Here is a 26,437-nt window from a genome sequence, read left to right on the forward strand (position 1 = left end):
GGCTGTAAAAAGCAGCTCAACCCTCTCCTCCACCGCCCCCCCCCCCCCCCCCCCCTTGACTACACAGTTGCTGTTGGAATGAGTCTTTTTTAGTCTGAGCACTTGGGGACTTTGTTTACAGGTTGGTTTTCTTTTTTCCCCCTCTAAGGTCTCAGAGTATAATCACATCAAAGATTTTACTGTAACTTTTGAGAGGAGAACCAAAAGAAGAAAAAAAATGATAAAAATCTTTAAGCAGTTTAAACAGTCTTTTGTTTTAAGTATGTGGTTCTAAGTTCATAGTTCAACCTAGGGAGAAACTTAAAAATTCAAAATAATTATTTCAACACTTAAGCCCTCATTGTTTACAGGAAGAGAAAAGCAGTTTCAGTTCTTCTACATTTTACACGTTCTAATCATATTAGGTCCACATTCAGATGAGACAGAAATGATTAGAAAGTGCTTTTTTAATTACTAACACAGTTAAGAAGGGGAGTTAAGTTTTTTCCTCCTTAATTCCTGGGGGGAAAGGACAGGAACATTAGTCTCCTCTGAGCTTTTTTCTTATCCGGGAGACTGCTGTGGTCAGCTTTTCCAGTGTTCCAAACCTGTGGTATTCGATGCTGGGTCTGTGAGCCACATATGGCTATTTAAATTTAATGAAAATAAAATAAAATAGTATAATTCAGTTCCTTAATCACACTAGCTCTGGTTCATGTGCTTTGTAGCTAGTGGCCTGCACATTAGACAACAGATACAGAACAGGCCATTTTCATCACTGCTGAAGGTTCTATTAGACAGTGTTGTGCTAAACAGTGGGCCGTGGTTTAACTGCCAGTCCTTTAAAATTTCTCCAGTAAGCTGATGATCTTTGCACATACTCTTCAGATAGTTTTCTTTTTACTTGGCATCCCGTCCTTTCCATGTTAAGTAATAAAAACTGGGAGGGGGAGCAGGCCCTGCTAGACCCCTCTCTACGGAACTTCCCAGGCACTCAGTCAGTGAGTAATATTTCTGTGGTGTGAGGATGTTCATCTGCTCTGCATCCTGCCTTCATCTCCCATTCAGAAAATATAACTGGTATCAGAGTGGACGTCTGAGACTAGGGAGGAACCAGCTCCAGAACGAGGGTGGAAAACTCAGATACTCTTAAATGTGGTGGACTGGCATTTTTCTGACTATACTTAGTACTGAAACCATTGCTTAAACTTAATAATGGTTTTAGTGTAAGCACTTCCTGCAAAAGCGAAGAAAGCCATATGGTTTCTTTAGCTAAAAGAGAATTCTAGAATTCTAATGTTTTTTCATCAACTAATGGAGTCTTAGGTAAACAGACAATTTTGGTTAATGGAGTCAAGCATAGGAAGAAGGCAGTTTGCTGTAGTCTGAAGTACAGTAGATGGGAATTCACAATATGTTTGAATGTTGCTCATATTTTGCTCTGTCTTAACAGGAGTCCCTTAAATTCTTTGTTCATAGGCCGCTCATTGATTCCTGGCTAGTCACATGTCTGTCACTGCCCAGCTTTGTAACCCTGTGGTCTGATTTTCTTTTTTTGAAATGGTAGCATTTTATCTCCTCTTTATCCTCCCTGCCATAGTATGCTTTTATAATGCTGATGTTGGTGAGTTGGGTGGTACAGAGAGTCTCTTCACTGTCAGTTTCTTAGCTTATTCTGTTCTGTTTCCAAAGATATGATTAATCCCTAATGTTTAATAAAGCTTTCTCTGGATGGCAGTGAGTTGCTGTGGTTTAAAAGCTTTAGGCTTATCTCCTGGGGAATACTGTGAAAGGGAAAGTGTGGTGAAAAGTGTGGGCTTCATCTTTATTTATGAATATGGACTAGGTACTGGGAGGGAAGCACTTGAAGAGAAATTTCTTGATTCCTGAGAAAAGATATGTCACGTAAAAGTGATTTGTTGGTAAAATGTCGTGTGAGTCTGCGAAGCAGGGTGGCTGAGCTAGGTAACAAACAGGCAGGCAGTCCTGTTTTCTGTACTCTCAAATTAAATATGCAGGGTCCACATTGCTCTCTGTAAATGTTCCAGATGGCGCCTTCTTTTCAACAAAAAATAGCCCCAGGACCTCAGGAATGGTACACCAGTAGTGGGCCTTATCAGTCTTGTGGGGTAGAGTTTCACCATTGTGCTTCCTTTCACCACGCGTAGGGTCCGTCTTATGTCCCTCAGACATTAATTAAAGATAGCTAGAGTCCTGGCAGGGCACCCAAGGTAAGGCTGGGCCACAGTTAGCCCTTCCCTGTCTGCTCCCCATTCTCCTGTGGCTAAAAATAGAACTGAGAGGGTGGTGCCAGGAATATAGAGAAAAGGTCTAATAAGCGGGCTGTTTACAAATGCATCCTTGTTTTGAAACTTCTGGGCTGGAAATTGAGGTCATTCATTTTGTTTTGTTTTGTTTTGTTTTAGCCCCGTCTTAATTGAACCCATTTCTCCTCTCCCCTACTTACACCTCCAGCTATTTTTTTAAGGAGACTTCAGTTCTAGCCATAACCTTTGTCCCTGTCTGTATTTTCTTAATAAAAATGAGGTTGGTTACCTTTGGGGCTTTTGAAATAGATGCCTGAGTTCTTTGGTTAAAATGACAACGTGACTGGCCACAGATGGTCTTGGTCATGAAGCTAGGTAGGGATACTGCTCAGATCACCCTGTCATTGGTTTCTCAGACTTCTTTTTGAGGCATGAATCCTTGAAATTACACTGGGGAATCCCAGTCTGTTAAGGCTGATGACGGCAGAATCAAAAGGAGGCAGGAACCTGCACTCCCACTCATGTTCCTCGGATAACTCTTGGAGTTCGTTGGACTTCCCTCTTAATTAGGAAATGTCATCCGCACAGTTTCCTGTCTGGTCATCTTAGGGTTTCCAAACATGAAGATCAGAACCCAAACTAGGAAGAAGTTCTGGGAGAAGGTGTCAATTCCCTTATGAACATGACACTTCTTTTAAATGATGATCTTTTTCTTCAAGCTGAATAAAAATTTCCTGCCATATTGTCCCAAAGCATTTTAAAACCAAAGTTTAATACCAAGTTAGATTTAATTTGCCATCTATTTCTGAAACTTTGTGATACCACCAACTAAATGATTGTCACAAATAAAATGGCACAGTAATGCTTAGCTCTTGTTTAGAGAGACTGTACTCCAAGGACCTGTACCATTTGTCACTATTTATAGAGCACAGACTAGAGTCACATCTGCAGGAAGGACAGATGGGACTTAGATCCTCACTGCGTTCTTTGACTGGTGGCAGAGAGGTAATGTGCTGGGTTACTGAGAGCCCTCCAAGGCAATGCAGAAGAGACGGGACTGGCCTGAGTCTGTCAGGGGAGCTTAGTTAGCCCCACAAACAAAGGGTGCCCGTGTCAAGGCAAGAGCCCATGTTCAGAGTCTCCTCACTGTGGGCCAGTATGGGATCTGGGGGGCTAGCATGTGGTTGTGAGGGGAGCTTTGGACAATGATTTTAATCTCTATGTCTCAGTTTTCTCATTGGTAAACTGGGAACGCTCCCTCCTAAGGTCATTAGGATTAAATGTTATGGTTCTCAGTAGTTATTACTAAATGCTTAATTTGAAAAATAGAAAGGACTTTTCAAATGGGAAACACTCTTCTTTAAAAGACAGTTCCAGTAATCTTCTCTTCCCTCTGGTAGACTCCTGCCCCCAGAATTGCAGGCAAAAGTATAAAAACTATAAAAAGTCATTGGTATAGCAGTTAAGTATTGCATTGTAACATGGCTGTCCTGCATTGCACACTAGAAGAAATGGTAACAGAAATGAAGGCCAGTGTTGCTTGGAGTCAGTGGTTTGTGGTTCACATTAAAGAGTTTGTGTAAATCGTTTCCTATCAGTAGCCACTCCCTTCTTCTAAATTACTTGTGTCCTTGCACAGATCACTTTGACGTTTCTGAGCTTCTGTTCCCTCATCTGTCAGTATGAGATTCATGATCTCCTAGGTGTTGCTTGTTAATTGACTTAAAAAAAAAAGTAACATCCGTGCACTGAAAAGAAAATATTTAGAAAATATATGATGAACACGTAGGCATTGTTTCAGACGAGTTTCAATAGCATTCTATCTGCTTATGTTACTTTGTAACCTGCGAGCATGAAAATTCTTTATCAGCTGATGTGAAAGAAAATTTGTGCACTTCTAGTTCAGATCAACAAGCATAGATTGAGAGGGCTTAGCCTACCAGGTGCTGGGAATGTGAAAGTGATAAATACCTGGTCTACCTGCTGGCGAGAGCTCCCAGGTGTTTGGAGGCTGAGGTGTCGTGGACAGCTGGAGAACAAGGGATGTAATTAGTAGGGCCACCAGAGAGAGAAATTGTGGTGGGTTTTTCCTCCTGTAAAGTGTACTTCACTTTGAGTTCAAAATACTATCTCTTCTCCAAAAGTGGAAACAATCTTGTATTGTTGGTCTTGTATTTGTAGCTTGATTAAACTTTAGCGTGAATGAGTGTTAGTTCATTTGTCATTTCTACTCCTTTCCGTAGAATTTTTTTATCTGTCTCTGTGATTGGACTTTCCTCTCCTGACAAGGAAGTTTTATGTGTTATTTGCCAGGTAGCGAGACGGCAGTTAGGGAGGGGAGCCAAGATCTTAGATTTATTCAGAGTATCCTCTCAGAGATAAACCTGATTTTATTCAACAAACGTGCAAGTGCCCATCATAGTTCAGGCACTATTAAAGATGCTAGAATTGCCTCATTGGCCAAAACAAAGATCACCACCCTTGTGGAGCTTACATTCTAATTCTGGCAGGGTGGAGACACAGTGAAAAACCAGCACAGTAAGTACATTATAATGTATGTGGTAGGGGAAAACATAAAAGTGGAGCAGAGCAAGTATGCATGGGGGGGCAGAATGAAGTATAAATGAAAAAGGATGAATGAATGAAGAAGGATGATCAAAGTAGGCCTCACGGAGAAGGTGAGGTTTATTTTTTTTATTTTTTATTTTTTTGCTTTTATTTGTTTATTTATTTGTTTAAAATATGAAATTTGTTGTCAGATTGGTTTCCATACAACACCCAGTGCTCATCCCAAGAGAAGGTGAGGTTTAAATGGAAGCCTGGAGGAGGTGAGGGAGTTAGCCAAACAGGTATCTGGGGGGAGAGCCTTTCAGGCAAAGGGTACAGCTAGAGCAGAGGTGTTAGGGTGGGTATGTGCCATCAGGCAGTAGGAGGCCAGGTGATGGAGCTAAGAGGATCTGGGTAGGAAATGAAGTCTTGCAACGTTCAATTAGTAGGGCTTTGTACGTCATTGTCAGGGCTTGGAGTAAAAGCCCTAGTGAGATAGGAGCCATTGCAGGACTCTGAGCCAAGGAGTGACATCCACCTGGACCTGTTAACAGACTTATTCCAGTTGCTGGTTGACAGTAGAATGGAGAGAAGGTAGGGTGTCAAAGGTAGGAGCAGAGAGCCAGTAGGAAACCACTCCAGTAATCCAGGTGAGAGACAATGGACGTGGGGACCAGGGTGCAGACAATGGAGATGGCGAGGAGATATATACCACATTGGATATAATTTGAAATTAGAACCAACAGGTTTTCCTAAGGGATCAGAAGGGGCATGTGAGAGCGAAAGGAATCATCAAGGGTAACTGCAGTTTTTGGTCTGACCAACAATAGAATGGAGTTTCCAGCCACTGAAATGAAGAAGGCTATGAGTGGAACAGGGGTGAGGATGGGAATCAGGACTAGAATTTAACCCTTTTAGGTTGATGGGCTCTTACATTCTGTTGACATCTCCCCACTCCAATACATGCATGGACAGGCAAGCCTTAAATCTAGTTTCCTCCTTGGAGTTTCCTACTTGGAGCCCAGTCCTTTCTGAGTAGGTGTGGCTGGGAGAATGCTAACTGGTATGCCAAAGACTATACATTACTTAGTTGTGGGGTAGTGTGTTGGGGTCATGTTTTTATGTTCCTCTAGTATGTAGCTCCACTATTTTTTACATGCATAATAATAAGTGCTTATTAAATGCTTGTTTAATTAAAAAAGTAGGCACCCAGGGTGCCTGAGGTGCTCAGTCGGTTGGGCATCCAACTCGATTTTGGCTCAGGTCATGAACTCACAGTCCTGAGATCGAGCTCTGTGTCAGCGCAGAGCCTGCTTGGGATTCTCTCTCCCTCTCTCAGCCCCTCCCACATGCTCACTCTTTTTCTCTCTCTCTCTCTCTCTGAAAAATAAATAAATGAAGAAGACAAAAAGTCTTCAACTTTAGTATCTATGAAGTAACTTTCCTAAACTTATTGAGAAGAGAGGAAGTTTTAAAATGCTTTATTTTATGTGCCAGAAAAATTAATATTATGTACCTCATGATTTCACTTTGTATTGATTCTTGATGTTTAAACTTATATGTATACACTTTTTCCTCTTTGGTAAGCTTTCATTTTAACACATTTATCGGGGTCCCTTTTTTGCATAGTTCCAAGCACAAGATCTAGAGCATACATTCATCTAGTTGAATGACTTGGATTCACAAAGCACTGAACTTAGATGTTGAGCAGTAGGGGCCTGCCCTCATGGAAGGTGCAGTTCCCTAATGGAAATAGGATGTGTGTGCAGAGAACTGGGAGACAGGAGGTCGACTTAACTTAGTGCCTATCGTAAGAGTGCACAGGAGTCCCGAGGATGAATCATTGTCAACTGTGTTAGGAGCTTAGGTGGGTAGCATTTGGTTTCGTCCTCTGAAAGATGGTGGGATATATATATGTATGTATATAATATATATACATGTATTTTTAAAATATAATTTATTGTCAAATTGGCTAACATACAGTGTGTAAAGTATGCTCTTGGTTTTGGGGGTAGATTACCATGGTTCATTGCTTACATACAACACCCATTGCTCATCCCAACAAGGGCCCTCCTCAGTGCCCATCAAGGTGATATATATTTTTTTAACGTTTGTTTATTTTTGAGAGAGAACGCATGCGAGTGGGGGAGGGGCGGAGAGAAAGAATCCCAAGCAGGCTCCGCGCTGTCAGCACAGAGCCCAACTTGAGGCTTGATCTCATGACCATGAGATAATGACCTAAGTGGAAATCAAAAAGAGTCAGAAAGTTAACTGACTGAGCCACCCGTACGCTTCAGTAGATGGTCATATTTTGACTTGCAGAGGAAAATAGTCAGAAAGTGCATTCTTGATCTTGGACATGCTTTAGGATAAGCATATAATAGCTGATACGCTGCATGCCCAGTGCTCAGGTCAGTGAGGCCAGCTGACAGGTTGAGTAGCTGTCACCATACAGTATGACGCATGTGCAGTCGTGGGCATGTGCCATGGTGTGAAATAGGACAGAGGATGGTGTAATCAACTATGGGGAGAGGATAGAGTTCAGGGGTGGCTTTTTCCAGTCTCACTGTAAGAAGTTTTTTGAAAATAAATTGGAAGTTTGCCTAGCAGTCAGAGGCAGGAAGGCATTCTGGGCAGAGGGAATCAATCATGTACAAAAATCAGGGACTAGATCCTGGCTGCCTCTCAGATTCTGCCCTGAGTGATTACAGCTGCCCCACCCTGGATCTAATGAATCGGAATGTTAGGGACCTGTGGCCTAGACAGTGGTGGTGTTCTTTAAAGAGCTCCCCGTGGGATTTTAATGTGCCACTCGGTTTACAGCTCGTGCTGGAGGGGATAGAGGGGAGAGTCATGGAAAGATCAAATAGGGTATTGACACGCTCAGGCCTGCACTTTAGATGGACAGGTCCTAGTGACAGGTGTAAAGGGTGGCATGTGGGTGAGGTGAGATGGGAGGCTCTTAGTGATTTAGGCAAAACATGATGAAATCCTCAACTGGGGCCGTGTGTGTGGGGTTGGGGAGGAGGAGAGAGAAGGGGCTGTGTGCCTGCAGGAGTGAGGGTAAGGACAGGGAGAGGTATAAAATCACCTGCAGACAAGGGACTGGAGCTACCAACAGAGATACTTGGAGCAGGGGTCTGCACTACAGCCTGTGGGCACACCTACCTATGTACCCTGTTTACAGCACTTCAGCTAAGGCTGGTGTTTACATTTCTAAATGATTCCATTTTTAATGGGTATAAAAGCCTCGGTTTTGCCTTGACATACAAAACTTCAAATATTTACTATCTGACCCTTAAGGAAAATGTTTGTTTACTCTTAACTGGGAGGTCAGGCAGGTTAGGGAGCTGGGGTATGAGTAGTAATAGTAGTTGCTACCATCTTTTGAGTACTTACTGTGTGAGTAGCAGTATTCTGGGCAGTTACATACACTGTGTCTAATTCCATGTAGGAGCGGGTCTGACTGCGTGCATCCTGCAGACAGGTGGAGTTGAGTTCCCACCAGCTTCACTGTGTAACTGGTTGCAGTTTCCTCGTGTATAACATGGAGTCATCATTTTGCATGCCAAATACTTCTATGCGTGAATTACTAGCTATTGTATTAGATTCCTAGGGCTGCTGTAACATGGCTAAAAAGACAACCTTCCAAACGAAGGTGTTGGCATGGCCACGTGCCCTGTAAAGGCTCTGGGGGAAATCGTACGCCATCGTTGCTGTTCTTTGGCCTTTGTACCCACCACTCCAGTTTCCACCTCCGTCTTTACCTGATGTTCTCCCTGTGTGCCTGTCTCTTTGTCTCCTCTCCTTTTAAGGACACTAGTCACACTGGATTTAGGGCCTACTCTAATCCAGGATGACCTCACCTAAACTAATTATATGTGCAAAGGCGATTTCCAGGTAAGGTCACAGGCCGTAGGTGGATGTGCATTTGGGTGGTGGTGATGGGATACTGTTCAACCCAGTACAGCTATTATCTTCCCCAAAGGGGTGTTATCCCCATGTGAGACCTTTGAAAACTAAGGCTCCGGAAAGTTAAGTGAATTTCAGGATTGCACAGCTAATAGCAGAGCCAGAATTTGAGTTCATTTTTTGCCTTGATTGAAAACTAGTGTTCTTTATGCTGCAGTAACTAGCATGCCTGCTAGAACATTTTGTATTCTGTAGACAGGCAACGGCCACTAAAGGTTTGAAACTGAAAAATGAAGCCTGAATCATGATAAAAAATTAAAAAAAAAAAAAAGAAAAAACATATTTTGAGGGCTTACCATGTGCCAGGCATTATGCTTCATGTTTATGTTCGTTGTATCCATATAAACCTCATAGGAGATCTTGAGGTAAATACCCTCATTATCCCCCATTTTGCAGACAGGAGATGAGCCACAAAATTTAACTGTTAGCTCTTAGAAGTGTCCCTCACTGCTGTGCAGCCTGGCCCCAGGCCAGGCCGTCCGGAAGATCCTCCTGTTGGCTGAGTGCGGAGATGAGAGAGGGCTGTTGGAGTAGTCGAGACAGACCAGGCATGCGGGTGGTTTTGGAAAGTAGCAGGTGAGCTTGAGATACCTGCCAAGTAGAGTGGCCAGACTTGGTGAGGAGTGGCTTTCCTGAGGAATGTACTCTTACCTTCCACGTTTTAAGTTTGGTGACAGACAGGAGTGATGCCAGGAAGAGAAACAGGCAGATGAAGAAGATGAGCAGGATTACAAGGAAAGAGAAGGAACAGGGCTGAAGGGAGTCTTAAATCCTATTTTCTGGGCCTTTATTGTATTTAGGTATATTGACATTTGTGAAAATCACAAAAGCTACCTGTTGTCTGCAGTGAGATATCTTTAAATACATGGGTGTCAGCATGGGTCCTCTGTAAGTTTTCATGTTTTATGACTTGTGTTTCAGGTCTTTTTAAAAATGATGTATTTCTGAGTGCTTTGTTTTGTCTTCAGATGGTTATTTATGGTCTAGTTCAAGGGAGCCCAGATACAGACCAAGTGAAGACTTGTCACCCCTGGAAACCTGATCCCTGCCAGCATGAGGAAGCAGGAAAACTCCAGGGTCAGAGGTGTTTTTAAGTTTGAAACAGCTGATTTAGGAATTGTCCCCAAAGCTCAGTGATCGTAAAGCGATGTGAACTGCTAGATGTCAGCTGAAGAAAGAGGCTGAGCTGAAATAAAAACAAAAGTATTTGTTTGGGGTCCCAGAATTACAGTTCCATGAACATAGATTTGGGCAGCAACCCAAACAGTGCCTCCCAGAGAACAAAATCAAGGGTTTTTAAATCAAAAAGGAATGCTTATAAATGTGGCTTACAAAGAATTTCTATTGGTGTTGGTGGCAGAAAACTAAATCTGGGTTGAATATAATTGGTTGCTAAGGCTGTCACCCAGCAGAGCCTCACTGGAGCATGCCACAGGTATTTGGGCTGAGTCCTTGGAACGCAGGCCCTTTGGCCCAGTTCGCAAGTTCATGGCTCCACCCAGTGAGGGCGGGAGGACGTGCAGAAGGCCCTTCTCCTTAATGGCTTCCTGGCTCCACCTTAAAACCCCTTGACATAAGTGACCCCATTTCACACAGTCATAGTGGCCACAGTGGATGGCACTAAGGACCTCACCAGTTAGTGCCACCATAGCTAAGTGGCAGTTTGTAACACTGTGGCTTACAGTTAGAATTCTAAAGTTAAAAACGAGACGTTATTTGGGAAGAATACTTGAAAGCAAGAAATCAGTTCTTTAGAATTACCGTTCCAAGTACAGTGTTAACTGTGGCACTCTCAGAGGCACTCATCCGGTCGAGGACCTGGCTTTGGGTTTGGGGCTCACGCTTCCTCAGTGTCTGTAAAGAGCTGATGCCATTTCACCGCCGTTCTGCCCTGTGCGGAGCAGCTTGTCTGTTTAGCAGCTTCTCTTAGATATTTTAGCTTATGTCTCCCTTTATCTTCCTAGAAAAAAAACACAACTATTAAAGGTAGTTTCCAGAGTTCACTCTCCCTGGTTCAGGTATGTTTTATCATAGGTCAAAGGCCATCTAAACCCAAAGTGCTGGCAGCTTGCAAACATACCTAATGCTGCCCTATTTGTACATCCATGTATGTGTATCAGGCAACAAAAGAATTAGGAAATTAGGGATTATGAGCTGCAGCCCGTAGGCATCGATTGTGTTCTCTGAATTTAAACCATCATATGGATTTTGTTTTACAAAATCGGTTGTTTTAAAAAGTTTTATTGTATGCTCATAATTATCAAGCTTGCCCTTTCTATCTGTGAGGATTCTATGGGTATAAAATCTTTAAAAAAAAAGAAAGGATACATGCTTTTCTTTTCCTATTCTCACATTTTAAAGTCTTTATTTATATTTGCATGGCTAGAGGCAAGTCAGCATTTTCACTGTTGTATGCAGACTCTTCTGAAGTAAAAACATAGCATGTTTACAGAATTCTCTTGAATCTACAACCCTGGTAACTTTGTCACATATTTGGTATTCTATATAAGCTGAAACACAAGAAGCTTTATATAAAATTTTCTCGCAAAGAGCCATCTGTCCTGTCCAGTAAGCCACAAGAGGTATAATCGTGTGGTTCCCCTCTTCAGTTTTGGAGCAGGGTGCACGGCAGGGGTATGTGCTTAGTAGCAGTCCTCGGATGTAAGGTACACTCAAGTGAGTGCTCCCATTGCTCCTGCCATATTCCTGCCCTCCCACGTTCGCTGACTGCTGCATGGAGCTGAGCTGAAAGGGCCTCTTCGTCGGCATGGCACAAGGCTTTTCCCTAGAACAAACTATCTCAGGACCAGACCAAACTCAGAGGCCTAGATTCTTTAAATGATTGATTTTTACATCATCTGGCAGCCAGGCTTTTTTTTTTTTTTTCTTTTTGCAGTCCATTACCCTTGTGTCTGACTCTCTTCGAAGCCTCATTTTTAAAATTACTGAAAAGTTCTCTTTGCCATTTATTATATTTATGAATTGAGAGTGAATTTTATATTAATTTTACCTTTGGATTTTGATAGTTCTCAGCTGTAGGGACCTTTAGTCCCTTCAAAAAATTGCTTTCACTGACTTAAGTTCAGTGTTACTATTGGCACCCCCTGGAGGTTATTATTGTCCTCTAAACCAGGAGCCCACTGGGGATGATTTGACTCAGGAATCGAGTTTTGAGAACCCGGAGATGGTTCGTGGGTTGCTTATCCCTGAGATGTGGCTTCTGAGGGGCCTGTCGCTGAGCTACCCTTGTGCATTGTGTTGGGGCTCCTCTGAGGGTCTTTGAGGTCATGGGTGGGACAGTCTCAGTTGGGAACTAACTACTTGAGTTGAGAAGCTGGGCAGACCCAGGTCACATGCAGCCCGATACTTTCAGTAAAGTTATTTACTTTTCCTGAATTTCACTTTCCACCTCTGAAAATGGGAGTGATAATTGCTTTTCTTTCGGGGTTAAATAGAAGGAAAAGAGATATGCAAAGTGCAGAGCACAGATTTGCACAGTGGTATGATTCACAGACTATTTTGCCTGGATGGACAGCCATTCTGCCTCTCTCTGTTAAGTGCATATTGGCCTTTATTTTTTGAGATGTTTTATTAAAAAAAATACCAAAAAGTAAATATTGGAGCAGAAAGGGGAGAGAGTAATGAACCAGTGGGTGGGTGGAGACCGAAAGGGAGGAAGGAAGGGGGTGGGGCAGAAGCTAATGGGGAGTTAGCAGGGATGAGAGGGTGTGGGGACCAGTGATGAGAGAATAAGAGCAAATTGGCCACGTTGACCAAATTAGCATTTTCTTTCAAAGTTTTATGTGTTGGAGGGAATGAAGAAAAACAGGCCTAGTCCAGTCTTGGGCAACTTCTACTTTGCTGTGTTGCCTTTCAGCCAGCCTCCTGTTCTGTCCCCCACACCGTGGCTTTGGTTTTCTGGGGCAAGGCCCTGGGAAGACAGAAAATCTAGTTAATGTTTTTGCCACATTCATGATTTCAAAATTAAATAAAGTGCTGGCTTCTTTTTTCCTCCTCCTCTTGTTTTTTTAAAAGGGAGAAAATGTAGCCTTTGGATCCCTGTTGCTTAGTGACTAGGCCTTTTGTATAATTGGTCTTAGGAGGGACAAAACATACTGAGTGTAAGAGATTTGGTTGAGGAAAGGAAGGCAAAGTTCAGGTGCTGACACTGGCCCCAGCTGGAGGTGGGGGGCAGCTGGGGCAGCCAGCGAGCTCTGAAGGGCCCAGGAGGTGGAAGAGAGGGACACAGAGAGGGAAGCTGAAAGGAGGCCACACAACTTCTACCACTGAGTTGAGGGCTCTCCCAGGTTAAAATGCCTGAAGCAGGAAAGTGTTTGAGAGGCTCCCCACCCCACACGCCCATCTCACTTTGCTGGGTCAGAAGTTGCCGGGAAAGTGATGTCTCTCTGGAAATCAGAAGGAAATAATACAGTGTAGTGTACTATGACTGACTACATTTGCTGGTGGCTTAGTTCAGCCTGCAGTGGGCCCTTGATTCGTGCTCATTGGCTGGATGACACCAGACCTTCACTGCTCTTTTACAAACACCAAAATGACACAGAAATGCTCCTTAAGCAGTTTTTGCTGATGGAAATAATTTAATGCTATGTAAATAATATGATGCTTTTGAAAATAGTGCTGACTTCCTGGATCATAATTAATCTATAAAATGAAATTTGTTTGAGTTGGAGTCCTTTAGAGTTATAATATTAATGAGCCCTGTCATATGATTAAGTTCTTTAGTTGTAATTATTTTGTATTCTTTAGAAACATGCATAATGTAGTCCCTTGGAAATTGAGTACATATGGATTATGAACCAGGATGTAGTTATTTCATGCTTCGCTCTTTCCAGCCTGAGCGTGCCTTAAAACTGTGCAAGATGGCTCAGACTGGTAAGATTCAAAGAAAATGGTCAGAGAGGGGTGGGATTGAATTTAGGACCTGAGTTCTGCAGAACTTTGGTGATGGGGAAGGGGGCAGAGTGCCTCTCTTTGAGCCTGGGCAATTGCAGTAAGTATAAGCATGAATCTGTTGGGAATTTTGCATGTGCAGAGGCAGATAACAATGCCAAAGAAGTCCAGGAGATTTTGTTAATAACAGGTCCCGAAGCAAAGTGAAAAAATACTGGTTTAGTTTTCCTTTTATCACTCCCAGTGTGGAAAGGGAGGGACCCTCTTCACTGGAGTGCAGCAGAGGCCCTGCAGGGAATGTTAAATGCAAAGTGGCAGGACTGGCTGGCAGGTAGGGGTTGGGGATTCTTTGTCATGAGCTAGCTGTGGTACTTTGGACAAACCACTTAGCCACTTAGTGGTAAGACTGAGAGAAATTGTACCAAAGACTCTTCTAAGGTCCTTTGAGCTCTTCAACAACAACAATAAAAACAAAGCCAGCCCCCCCCCCCCCCCCCCCCCCCCCACACACACACTCACAACAAACTCTGGGGACCGGCTCTGCCCTTGTCACCTCAGACTCAGCCCTACTGACTTCTCCAGTGGGTATCTTGTCAGGGGTGGAGTGAGGAGAAGGAAGTCCTCAGGGTTCCTGCTCCCCCTTTTGCAATCAAGTCTTAGGGTTATTGGTTCCTCAGTGAACTTTCCGTTTTGTGGAGAAATTCTAATACTTCACCCAGCTAATTTAATAATTGAGTGCTCAATTGAAAGTTCATTCTTAACCTGTAAGCCTTTTGGGGAGGAGGCTTCTCTGCGTTCCTTTCTGCCTCCTTCCACAGCACTCCCTGAGGTAGAGAAACAACTGTGTTAGACCCAGCCCCTGTCCTGGAGCGCAGCTGGCTTACCCTTGCCTATTTGGGAGCATAGTAATGGGGAATGGTTGAAATATGTTGCCTTGCTTTCAGTAATAACTTTTTCCTATCCTAAAAATACGTTTGAAGAACATACACTGTTTCATGTGTTACCTTCTCACAAGTTTATTTCCTTCTATGTTACCGTTCTACTGGCTATTTATTTTCTGGGAAGAATGTACTCACATTGCTCCGTATGGTCAGCCCCTTCTTATTTAATCTCAGAATTTAATACTTGCCTATGTTCTCTTTTCATAATAAAATCTTACTCAGTTCATAGCATATTCCAGACGCAACTACCTATGTCTGTTAGCCCAAGAAACAATTTCATAATGATGTACTTATATTCCCCAGTTTAAAATGTTTTTCCCTCTGATCACTCCTATTTAAATTTTCTTTTGTTTTAAAACTGTTGTCCTGACCATGAATATTACCAGGTCTCCTGTTTAATCCAGCAGTGACCACTTTGTACCTTAGACTTTATTGTGTAATGTCTCTGCTGTATTCTTTCATTTCCTTTTTCTGTTTTGAAAGCAGTGTGGTGGTGTGATGTTTATGAGGGAGGGGGCTGGCAGGAGGCAGATTCCTCCTAAATCAGCCACTTAAAAGGTAGAGATTTTGAAAACCTTTGCCTGTTTTTATATTTATTCTATGATAAAAATGTGTGTTCGCTTTGTTCTTTAGATTCTGGGCAACGCTTTTGGCTTTTATTTACGCTCCTCTTGGGTTTGGTAAAAACCAGTACAGCTGAGAGGATGCTTACATGATGCAGTAATGCCTCATTACAGCTCGCAGCTGGTTACAGTGAACCTCTGCTTTTGCTCCTTAAGCAGCACAAACCAATTTTTAAAGCGATCCTAAAAGTAGCAAGTGTGTACTGATCTAACTCTGTCCCGATATTTTTTTCTCTCCAAACTTTCACTCCTTAGGGGCTACACCTGATTCAAAATTTGTCTATCTCTGCCTTTCTTGTGATATTTAAAATTCTCAATATGAAAATATGTGAAGTGTAGAAATACGTACAGATAATTCCCAGTTTGAGAATTGTCAAATCAACTGTGGAAACATAACTACTTATGACAAAACCCAAATTCTAGTTCTATTAATACTATTTCATTCACCTCCAACCAGTATTTGTAATATCAGTTCTATTGGAAAAATATGTTCCTGTGTTCATCTTGACAGGACCCAGGGCTTACAAGCACAGTGGGTAGAGATAGGGTAGAGGGAAGCTTCTGGGGTCTTCAGAAAGCAGTTCTGTTTGTCAGTCCCCAAGAATTTAAACACCCTTGCAATTTGTTCACATGGACAGCTTGAGCTGTTTAAGATGTTACTTTTTTTTTTTTTTCTCCTGCTTATTCTCAGGCAATAAACTCGTCAGTTAACTTATACAATTAGCTTACTGAGTAATTTGACTTTATCTTTCTTGTAAGAAAGAAATCACACTAAACCCTTCCTGTGTGTTAAATGTCTATGGAAAAACTAGCTGGAGGGTTGTGAGATGAATATTTAAGACCAAAATGGTTTTCTTCTTAAAAGAAATAATATATTTTTTAAACTTTGCAAAATATTTTACAAAAGGTAACTTTATTATTATTTTTAAAATTGGTTTAGGATGTTGTTTTCATCCTGAACTTTAACAGCCAGCTGCTATATACTCAGAGGAGGAACTAGGCTGCTGTCACTTCAACTCAGGATATATTCAGGAACTCTTAATGATTTTTTAAAAAGTATATTGCTGTCAACCTGTTTTACTGTTAATCTTCTTTCTTCTGAAGGCAGATCTGGGAGTAAGTCAGCTACATTTCAATTAAAAGAGGTTGTTTTAAAATTTGTTCTAGAGGCGCCTGGTCAGTGAGTTAAGTGGCCGACTTGGGCTTAGGTCATGATCCCGCTGCTCAGTGAGTTCAAGTCTGTTGGGCTCTGTGCTGAAGGCTCAGAACTTGGAGCTGCTTTGGATTCTGTGTCTGTCTCCCTCCCTCTCTCTCTCTCTCTCTCTCTCTCTCTGCCCCTCCCCAGCTTGTGCTCACTCTCTCTCAAAAATAAACATTAAAAATATTTTTTTAAATAAATTTGCTGTAAATTTATGGTACAATTTTGTGGAGACTAATCTTCCTTGCTTATACATGGCACTCACTATGTATAGTGAGTGTACAAACCAGTTCCTGTTTGTACTTCTGTGAAGTTAATATATGCCATTTTGTATAGGTCCTTCATTGTTTTAGGCACATAAGTCACCTTAAAAAATAATTTGAGCTCCCTAAAACAGGAACTATGTCTCTTTTTTAAAAAAAGTCACTTACATCTCCTGTCATCTTGCTGCTGTAATCCTGATACATTATGCTAATGGATTTGAATTGCATTAAGTGGGTTAAACCAGAATTCCAAGTGGAATTGGCCTTTGGGTACTTACTCTCCTCAATGATTTGTTCTGTCTTTCCTAGTTTGCCAAATAAATATTTTTTTCTGGGATGACTAACTACATCAGAGCAAAGAAGCAAAGCCTATATATCCTTAAAGGGATTGTATGTTACTATTTTTGGTTGTAGTTCTTAATTTATGTAATCTTTCTATATGATCTAGGCAGATAGTGAGAACAAGAGAGAGAAAGAGATGCCTTCCCCCCCGCCCCCGCCCATGTATATTTGGGCTTAGATTTTTCAAAATCATGAAATATGTGCTGCTTTTTCAATGTTTTGTGGCACCTAAGTGTTGTTACCAAGACAAGAAGATCAGACATCTTATAAATATTAAATTGCTTTACAGGCACAATTAGTGAATTGAATGTGGTTAAATAAGATTCCAGAAGGAAATTTTCAAAACCTATATGGTTCTTTTACATATTCACAAGGCCTTCTGAATTGTATATCAAAACAGAAGCCAGGGACTTCATAAGGGAGGTGGCTTATGGTGCAGGAACCTCAGCCACGGGTGGGGGGATGGGGAGTGGGTAGAGAGAAGAAGGAGAAATACATGATCCTCACCTGCCCAGCTTTTATCCCCCAGCACCCTGCTCACCTAGGTCCACCTGGCTTTTTTGCCCATTCAGGCTTTAATTTCTTTTCTAAATATTTCTAAATAGTGTTTACTTTGAAGTCAATCGTGCATTCACATCTCATCTCCATATCTTACCTGGTTACCTGGCAAATTTGATGCTCAAAGGGGTGGAGTAGCTTCTTCAGTTTCCTTGTGAAAATAAGAGTAATGTCTGTTGTAAAATTGCAGTAGGGTTAGTGATAGTATATGAGAAGTGCCTAGGGGAAGAGGGGCAGAGGGAGAGAGAGAGAATCCCAAGCAAGCTTCATGCTCAGTGCAGAGCCCCACAGGGAGCTCGATCCCACGACCTGAGATGATGACCTGAGCCGAAATTAATAGTTGCTCAACCAGTTGAGCCACTCAGATGCCCTATATATATTTTTTATACAAATAAAATTATACAGTGTTACATTAGTGTCAGGTGTACAACGTAGAGATTCAGAATTCCGTACGTTACTGAGTGCTCATCAAGATAAGTGTACTCTTGATCCCCTTCACCTGTTCCACCATCCTCACCATCCACCTCCCCTCTGGTAACCACCAGTTTGTTCTTTGTATTTGAGAGGCTGTTTTGTTTGTCTCTTTTTTCCCTTTGTTTTGTTTCTTAAATTCCATGTATGAGTGAAGGCATACGGTATTTGTGTCTCTCTGACTTATTTCACTTAGCATTATACCTTCTTCATCCATATTATTGCAGATGGCAAGATTTCATTTTTTTTTTATGGCTGAGTAATATTCCTCTGTGTGTGTGTGTGTGTGTGTGTGTGTGTGTGTGTGAGAGAGAGAGAGAGAGAGAGAGAGAGAGACATCTTTTTAATCCATTCTTCTCTTGAGGGCACTTGGGTTGCTTCCATATCTTGGCCATTGTAAATAATACTGCAGTAAACATAAGGGTGCATATATCTTTTCAAATTAGTGTATTCATTTTCTTTGGGCAAATACCCAGTAGTAGAATTACTGGCTCATATGGTAATTCTATTTTTAATTTTTTGAGGGACCTCCATACTATTTTCAACAGTAGCTACACCAATTTGCATTCCACCAAGGTTCCTACCTTGCATTCCTACCAAGAAAAGGGTTCCCTTTTCATCACATCCTTCCCAATACTTGTTTTTTCTTGTGTTTTTGGTTTTAGCCATTCTGACAGATAAAGTGATATTTCATTGTGATTTTAATTTGCATTTCCCCTGATGATTAGTGATGTTGAGCATCTTTTCATGTGTCTGTTGGACATCTACATGTCTTCTTTGGGAAAATGTTTAGGTCCTCTGCCCATTTTTAATTGGATTATTTAATTTTTTGGTGTTGAGTTGTAGAAGTTCTTTATATATTTTGGATATTAACCCCTTATCAGATATATCATTTGCAAGTATTTTATCTCATTTAAGAGGTTGTTTTTTTGTGTTGATGGTTTCCTTTGCTGTGCAAAAACTTTTTATTTTGGTATAGTCACAGTTTAATTTTGCTTTTGTTTCCCTTGCTAGAGAAGACATATCTAGAAATTTTTTTGACAGATGTCAAAGAAATTACTGCCTGTGTTTTTTTTTCCCTAGGAATTTTATGGTTTCATATCTCACATTTAGGTCTTTAATCCATTTTGAGTTTATTTTTGTTTATGCTGTAAGAAAGTGGTCCAGTTTCATTGTTTTGGTGTCTAGTTTTCCCAACACTATTGTCTTTTTTCCATTGTAAATTCTTGCCTCCTTTGTGATAGATTAATTAGCCATAAAAATGTGAGTTTATTTCTGGACTCTATTCTGTTCTTTTGACCTATGTGAATATTTTTATGCCAGTACCAGACTCTTTTGATTACTACAGCTTTAGTATGTCTTCAAATCTGGGATTGTGATATATCCAGCTTTGTTCTTCTTTTTCAAGATTGCTTTGGCTATTTGGGGTCTTTTGTGGTTCCATACAAATTTTAGAATAATGCTTAGCATATATTATTTACTGGTTTGGGAAGCTACTATTTATTGTTTTTATATACCTGTTTTCCTGCCAACTTCCCACGCCCAACCTTGTCCTCAGCACAGTGCCTGGCATGTAGTAGGCCCTCTGAGCATTTTCCCTCGTGACACGATTTCACATGTTATCTTGAGAAAGATATATTTATTTAATTTTTTATTTTTTATTTTTTTAATTTTTTAACGTTTATTTATTTTTGAGACAGAGAGAGACAGAGCATGAACAGGGGAGGGGCAGAGAGAGAGGGAGACACAGAATCTGAAACAGGCTCCAGGCTCTGAGCGGTCAGCACAGAGCCCGACGCGGGGCTCGAACTCACAGACCGTGAGATCATGACCTGAGCCGAAGTTGGACGTTTAACCAACCGAGCCACCCAGGCGCCCCGAGAAAGATATATTTAACTCCCACGCAGAATTACATACTTTGTGGTCCTGTTTCACTTCATGTCCTGGTTGTGTGCCTGTCCTCTGTGGGCTTTGCCAGGTGGCTTCCTTGAGAAGGAAGGGAGGGAGGGCAGGGACTTGATGCTGAAATGTTTGAATCTCTCTGTTTTAGCAATGTGCTCTGTAGACATCAGGTCCTTCATAAACATTTGTTAAATCAAATCCTTGCCCCAGGGCTGAGCCTTTTGGGACTTGAAGGTAGGAACATTTGTGTGACTTACTAAATTGATAATTGGGAGAAAAATGAGTCTTAAATTCCCGTTGGCTCTTTCAAGATGTACACTTAAAACACTTAAAGGTGTTAAATGGCAAAAGGTCCTTAGGCCTCAGCAAGATTTAATACTTGCTGTTGGGTCCAGGAATTTTGAAAATGTATGCCCATGTGATAAATTGCAAACACCTGAGACTCATTCCCTTTTAAGTTGGTTTTTAGAGATGCATGATGTGCAGTGCCGTATCATGGGGGTAGTTTCTAAGAATATGGTTGCCATTTAGAGTTGGACATTCACCCAGCTCTGGGCCAGGCTTCGGAGCCCCCGTATGCAGGGCTGTACTCTACAGGCTCTGATGACTAGAACGAGTGATCCTTGGAGTATATTACCAGTGTGGCAGCGTGTGCACAGACATGTCACAGAGGCACAGGATAGGATGCTGCATGTCCTTGGTGTGTGCCCAGTGGGCTTGGGCACCTGCGAGTGGAATCATCATAAAATAGTCAAATTACCTGAGACTTTTCTCTTAACTTCCTGTTTTCTCTCTCTCTCTCTCTTTGCCATTTTAAACATGCATTTTATAATTTCATATTCTCAGTCGTCTTGTTAAAAAATGTTTCCTTTAATTCTGTCTCATTTTGCTTTCCTGGTCTTTTCAACTTCAGTTTTTGTATGTAACTTGTGAGAGATGGACACATACAAGAAAGATAAATTTGCTATGAAAAATGATTTCTTTCTCTTTTATGGGGAGGAGGTCTTTCTCTTTGATATAAATGACAAGCAGGCGGATTTTATGGCTTTGCTCCCCTGCCAGGGGGCAACGGCAGAAGAGTGAAAAGTACCACACTTTAAAGGGACGGCTTCCTGGTGGAATTGGTCAAGTGGAATTGAAGCCGTGTTAATGCCCATGACTTCTCTCTACAGAGGAGACCCCTCGTCTCTGCCATGGGGTTAAGTGGGGTCTCTACTGCTTTTCACTTAAAGACCTTGTGTAAAATAAATAAATTAAAATGTATACACATACCTGCATATGTATGTGTGACACTTGTTGGTGGGTTTTAATTTCTCAGGTCTTTGAGCTGTGTCAAAAAATTCCCCCCAAAACAAACACACTATTTACCTTCCAAGGGTTTTATGTAATGCTAGGTTTAACTCTGTATTATTTAGGAGATTTGAAGAAGTTTAGAAACAGGGCTCTTCCCCTTGTGTATTTCATCCTTAGCTAAAACTGAATATTTCTGAAACGGAATTCCTCAGCTTTCCCACCTCCTCCTAAACAGGCTCCCTTCTTTTGTCCCCTTGGTGTCATCATGGTGAAGACTGCCCAGCCAGGTGTGCTAGAGGTTTCTCTCTCATCCTTCGTCATGGTTTAGTAGAATAAGTGCTAGATGGAGCCAGGAAGGCTGAATTCCTGAGGTGGCCATGAGCAAATGATTTGAACTTGATCATCATTCTTTTCCAAGAACCCATGAAGGTCCTTTGTTTCCTACCCCTAAATATCCTTGGCTTTTTGTGTCTTCACATGGCACCTGCCAGAGTGATCGTCCCCTTCCTTCTCCCTTGTACATACTCTGGTGACATTTCCTTTTTTTTTTTTTTTTTTTTTTAATTTTAATTTTAATTTTTTTAATGTTTATTTTTGAGAGAGAGAGAGAGCACAAGTGGCAGAGGGACAGAGAGAGAGGGAGACACAGAATCTGAAGCAGGCTCCAGGCTCTGAGCTGTCAGCACAGAGCCCAGTACGGGGCTTGAACTAACGGTGAGATCATGACCTGAGCCAAAGTCGGATGCTCAACTGACTGAGCCACCCAGGTGCTCCTCTGGTGACATTTCTTGACAAGAGGCTATGACACCTCTGGCTTCATTCCCAGATCATCATTAGGGCAGACTCAAAACTCATTGGTCCTTACAGCCCTGAAGAAAAGGTGGCAAATTCTTACTTCACAGGCCTATGCTCCAGGTGTGGGTCTCCTGATAGAACACCGAATGGCCCCCTCATTGCCAATAAGACACAAGTTTGGCCAGCCCCAGTGAGGGTGGCCTCCAGTTGTACACTGTCCGCATTTCCAAGTCCCCTTCATGACATGAATAATTTCTAAAATACAACCCAAGTTGGCACTAACAAGTTTCAGAGTGTGGTTCTAGGGTCTTATACGGTATCTCTTCAGTGAGACTTTCTGAGGAAGCAGATTTGCATCTTCTGTGGGGCATTGTGTTTATAGATAGCTTTCTTAATATATTTGTGTGCAATGGTGTCACACCCTTTCTCTTAAATGAAAATCGCAGTTTCTTGGTTTGTATTTTTAGAGACCATTACTTGCAGTTTATTATCTGTTCCGTATAGTATCTCTCCCTGGAAGAGATGAAACCTGTTATAGGTACTTGGTCAATGGCAGGTGCTAGTTTTGAGAAGTGAAATTGCAGCAACGGTGGTGTTTTCAGTAACCCTATCAGGTTCCTTTGTTTTTAATAAGTAATAACACTCATCCCTTTAAGTTCCAAAAGGCTTGAAATAGTGTAGGCGAGTATTTATAATGCAGGAGTCTGTTCGCTATGTAGCTATGTTGTTAGGATATGTGTGTGTGTGTGTATGTGTATATATATATATTTAATTAATTTTTTTTTTTTTTTTTAACTACAGGAGCTCTTACCAAAGTAAAGGAGAGTAGGCGACACGTGGAAGAAGGGAAGATGGAGGTCCAAAAGGCTGATGGCATTCAAGATCGCTGTAACACTATTTCTTTTGCCACTTTGGCTGAAATTCACCACTTCCATCAAATTCGAGTAAGAGACTTTAAATCACAGATGCAGCATTTCTTACAACAGCAAATAATATTTTTCCAAAAAGTGACACAGAAGTTGGAAGAAGCTCTTCACAAATATGATAGTGTTTAATGACTGGACATTGGGTTGTGGACTTTTTTCAGTTCAAGGATATTTCTACAGCAGAATAAAAACTGCTATCAAAGAGCTATTGCCAACTATCAGTGGTGGTACAAGGATGGTTTTGTGTTCAACTGAAGCTCTGCTGAATATATAATTACGTAGGAAAGAAACAGTTAATATGGTTATATAATAGAAACAGTACCACACATTGTAACTAAATTATACTATGTATGCCTACACTACCATTGTAACTTTTGGAATAATGATTATACTATTTGCCTTATTGCTTTTTGAAGTATGGGTATTTTAGTGCATACTTTGTAGACCTCAAAACCCATGAAGGGTCTCAAAGAAGCTGGCTGGATACAAGCCTGCTGCGGATGCCTTTTTACTCTCATAGATTGGGATTACCTAAATTCAACCTATTCTCTGTTTACAAACTCCAACTAGAGCAGCTATGCGACTTTGTGCCTTTAAACTCTTGGTTTTTCATTTCTCCACCCCCTCCCTTTTTTTTTTTTTTTTTTTTTTTTTGTAAGTAACCACAACTTTTCTTGATTGAAAGAGTGAAAGGCCAGTGCATACAATGACAAACCTGTTGGTAACCTCATATTGGCGCTGGGGGCGGGGTGGGCGGTCAGCTGTCATCAGTTTGCCTGGCAAGTTTTGTCTCCCGACATACGCTGGTGAGGGCAACTGAGGGAGACCTGATGCTCATCTTGGAATATGAAATCTATTAGGGAATAAAATGGTGCCACTCTGCTCCTTAGATGCTGTAGTAGCATAGCCTCTTCACGCAAGTGTCCTAGAAACTTGGCGTGGAGATCGAAACCAACATGTCTTATAACACAGAGAAGGAGGAGTCTAATCAGTTGGGGACACAAGCACAGAATCAGTGATGACACATACCTGGTTTAATTCTTAAGAGGGTTTTCTTTACTTTTTCTTTCTTTTTTTTTTTTTTTTATCTTGAAGATTTTAATATTCAGTGTGTGTGTGTGTTATTATTTTTTTTAATGATCTACACTGTTAACTGATTGAGACTCCACTGTGATTCACTCGTTTACTTAATCAAAAACTTTTCAGGGATGTCTGTAAAATTCAGTGTTATACGTGATTGAAAGTAGCGTTGGTTGATCTAATGAGGGACCAGAAATAATTACTACTATTCCAAATGCTGAAGGAAAAAAAAAAATGTGTTTTTTTTTTTCATATTGTAAGCCCCCAGGACATTTAACCTTAAAAATTATTTTAAATATATTCTTCTATTATAAGGGAAATATGAATGGCTGATAAATACCAAAAAGATTCAAAAGCAGCTTAATTTAAAAAGCACAAAGAGATTCTGGCTTCAAATGCCAAAATCTCCATGTTTTTATAGTTGCTGAGCTATAAATAATGTGATTCTTGAGTTTACAGATTGAAAAAGTGTCACTGAAAGGTCAAAGTATCTACTGTTTTTATGAAGTCAAACTTATGCTGCCTCACAAATCCCTGGATATTGAAATGGTAACACAGAAGTAAAGAGGTCAATTTGAAATATTGGTGAGTCACACTGATTAAAAAAGACAGGGTCAGTTTTCAGACACTCAAAAAAGAAACGGTTATTGAAATAATTACTCAAAGCACATTTATTCTAAAAAAAATCTCATATGGGTTGAATTTTTAAGATCAGAGTGTTGTAATTTTGATCAAATTTTTATACCTTAGGTAACTTAGAGCCAGATTTAACATCATGTGGCTTTGTTTCTATTACAGATACGTGGAATTGTGGAATTGTAACCAAATATATCGTTCTCTAAAAAGTAACTTTATCTTGTTGATTGCAAAATATAGTTCTATAAAAAAAAACCCATATATCTATGTTAATTTTATTGCAGAAGTTTGGAGATTATAATTATAGCATTTAATTTAAATTTGAGTCTGTATCGGACAGATAAGCACTATGCTTTTCAAATTATTTGAAAATCAGTTTTATTTGCCTCTTTATTTTGATGGTGGTTTGATTTTTTTTTTTTTTTTTTTTTTTTTTTTTTTTTTTTTTAAGTAAAATCACTAAAGATGTGCAGTGGTAGCATGGAAATTATCTGAGGTGTCTTGTTATGATTGTGCTTTAGCCAGCGTGGACATAGCTTAAATTATAAAAACTAAAAATCAAAGTACAAGGAGGTATAAGTTCATGCTGCCTGCTTAGAAGAGAACTTTTGTTCTTCATAACTACATAACATTATAATGCCACTGATTCATAAGGGGTTTAAATGAATTCTGTGGGGTAGGACATCAGAGTTATTAGTGTTCATTTTCATCTAAGATCTTTATTTCTCTAACGTTCTTGGTCCTATTGAAACATTTCAGTATACAAAAATACTGCAATGTTAATACCCAAGAGAAAAGCCATCATAATGTGTATGCTGGTCATTATGATCAGTGTGGTACAATTTTTTAAAAAATAAACTATCATGCCCTTCATGCCATTATTTGTCTTTATTTCTATAATTTATAATTTTGATACGTGATGTATTTATGACATGAGGGTGTCCGCCTGAGCTGGTTTTGCTATTCTAATTACAGACGGACTTGTTGATGTGCTGTAATTGTCATGCAGTGAGACTGGTTTTGCAGCCGTGCATTATATACAACCCCCATTATTCGCCCAGTCTGTTGTACCTAAAGGTACAGTGTAAACCCAGAACGAGGGAACACGTTTGAAAGTGAAACAAGAGTCCGTGCCCTTTGGCTTAAATAGAGCAGTTCAGTTAAACCTTGGTTTACGAGCAGGATTCATTCCAGAAATATGCTTGTAATCCAAAGCACTTGTATATCAAAGCAGATTTCAAGAACCATTGACTCAGTGGTGAGCATGTGTCGTTCAGCATCACGGACTACTCATATTGCAAGACATCACTCGTTTATCAAGTTAAAGTTTATTAGGAATGTTTGCTTGCTTGTGAAACACTCGCAGAATGAGTTACTCGCAATCTGAGGTTTTCCTGTCATTGAGAATAGATTCGTTTTTTGGGCTTCACTGACACAGATGTCCTACGTGTATTTGTAACAACACAGCAGATTCTTCAGTGCTGGTTTTTAATTGTCTTAAGTTTTGCTGCTGTTCTCATAATTAAGGACTTGAAAAATGTAGTCTGTCAAGTCAAGCATGTAAAATTTATGTGTCAACCTTTAAATGTCATTCTTTACCAAGCTCGTTGCTATAGGCATTTTTTTTTTTCCACTTAGGTTTTCAGTTCCTCAGAAACAAATTACCATGTCTGGTACTTTTAAATCAATAAGCATTATCCAGTTTTCTCGTTTGCAGCCTTCTCTTTGGCTAA

General features: G+C 40.7%; 1 protein-coding gene across 1 annotated transcript in view; it reads left to right on the plus strand.

Moving 5' to 3' along the window:
- SNX18 (sorting nexin 18) overlaps positions 1 to 25,577 on the plus strand; it is a 29,953-nt gene extending 4,376 nt beyond the window's left edge. Inside the window, exon 2 of the mRNA XM_058719550.1 lies at positions 22,864 to 25,577. Coding sequence (XP_058575533.1) covers positions 22,864 to 23,117 — 254 coding nt within the window. The 3' untranslated portion in view covers positions 23,118 to 25,577. The remainder of the gene's footprint in view (positions 1 to 22,863) is intronic.
- The last annotated feature ends 860 nt before the right edge of the window (positions 25,578 to 26,437 follow it).

Source organism: Neofelis nebulosa, chromosome 1, assembly GCF_028018385.1.
Source record: "Neofelis nebulosa isolate mNeoNeb1 chromosome 1, mNeoNeb1.pri, whole genome shotgun sequence".
Lineage (NCBI taxonomy): Eukaryota > Metazoa > Chordata > Mammalia > Carnivora > Felidae > Neofelis > Neofelis nebulosa.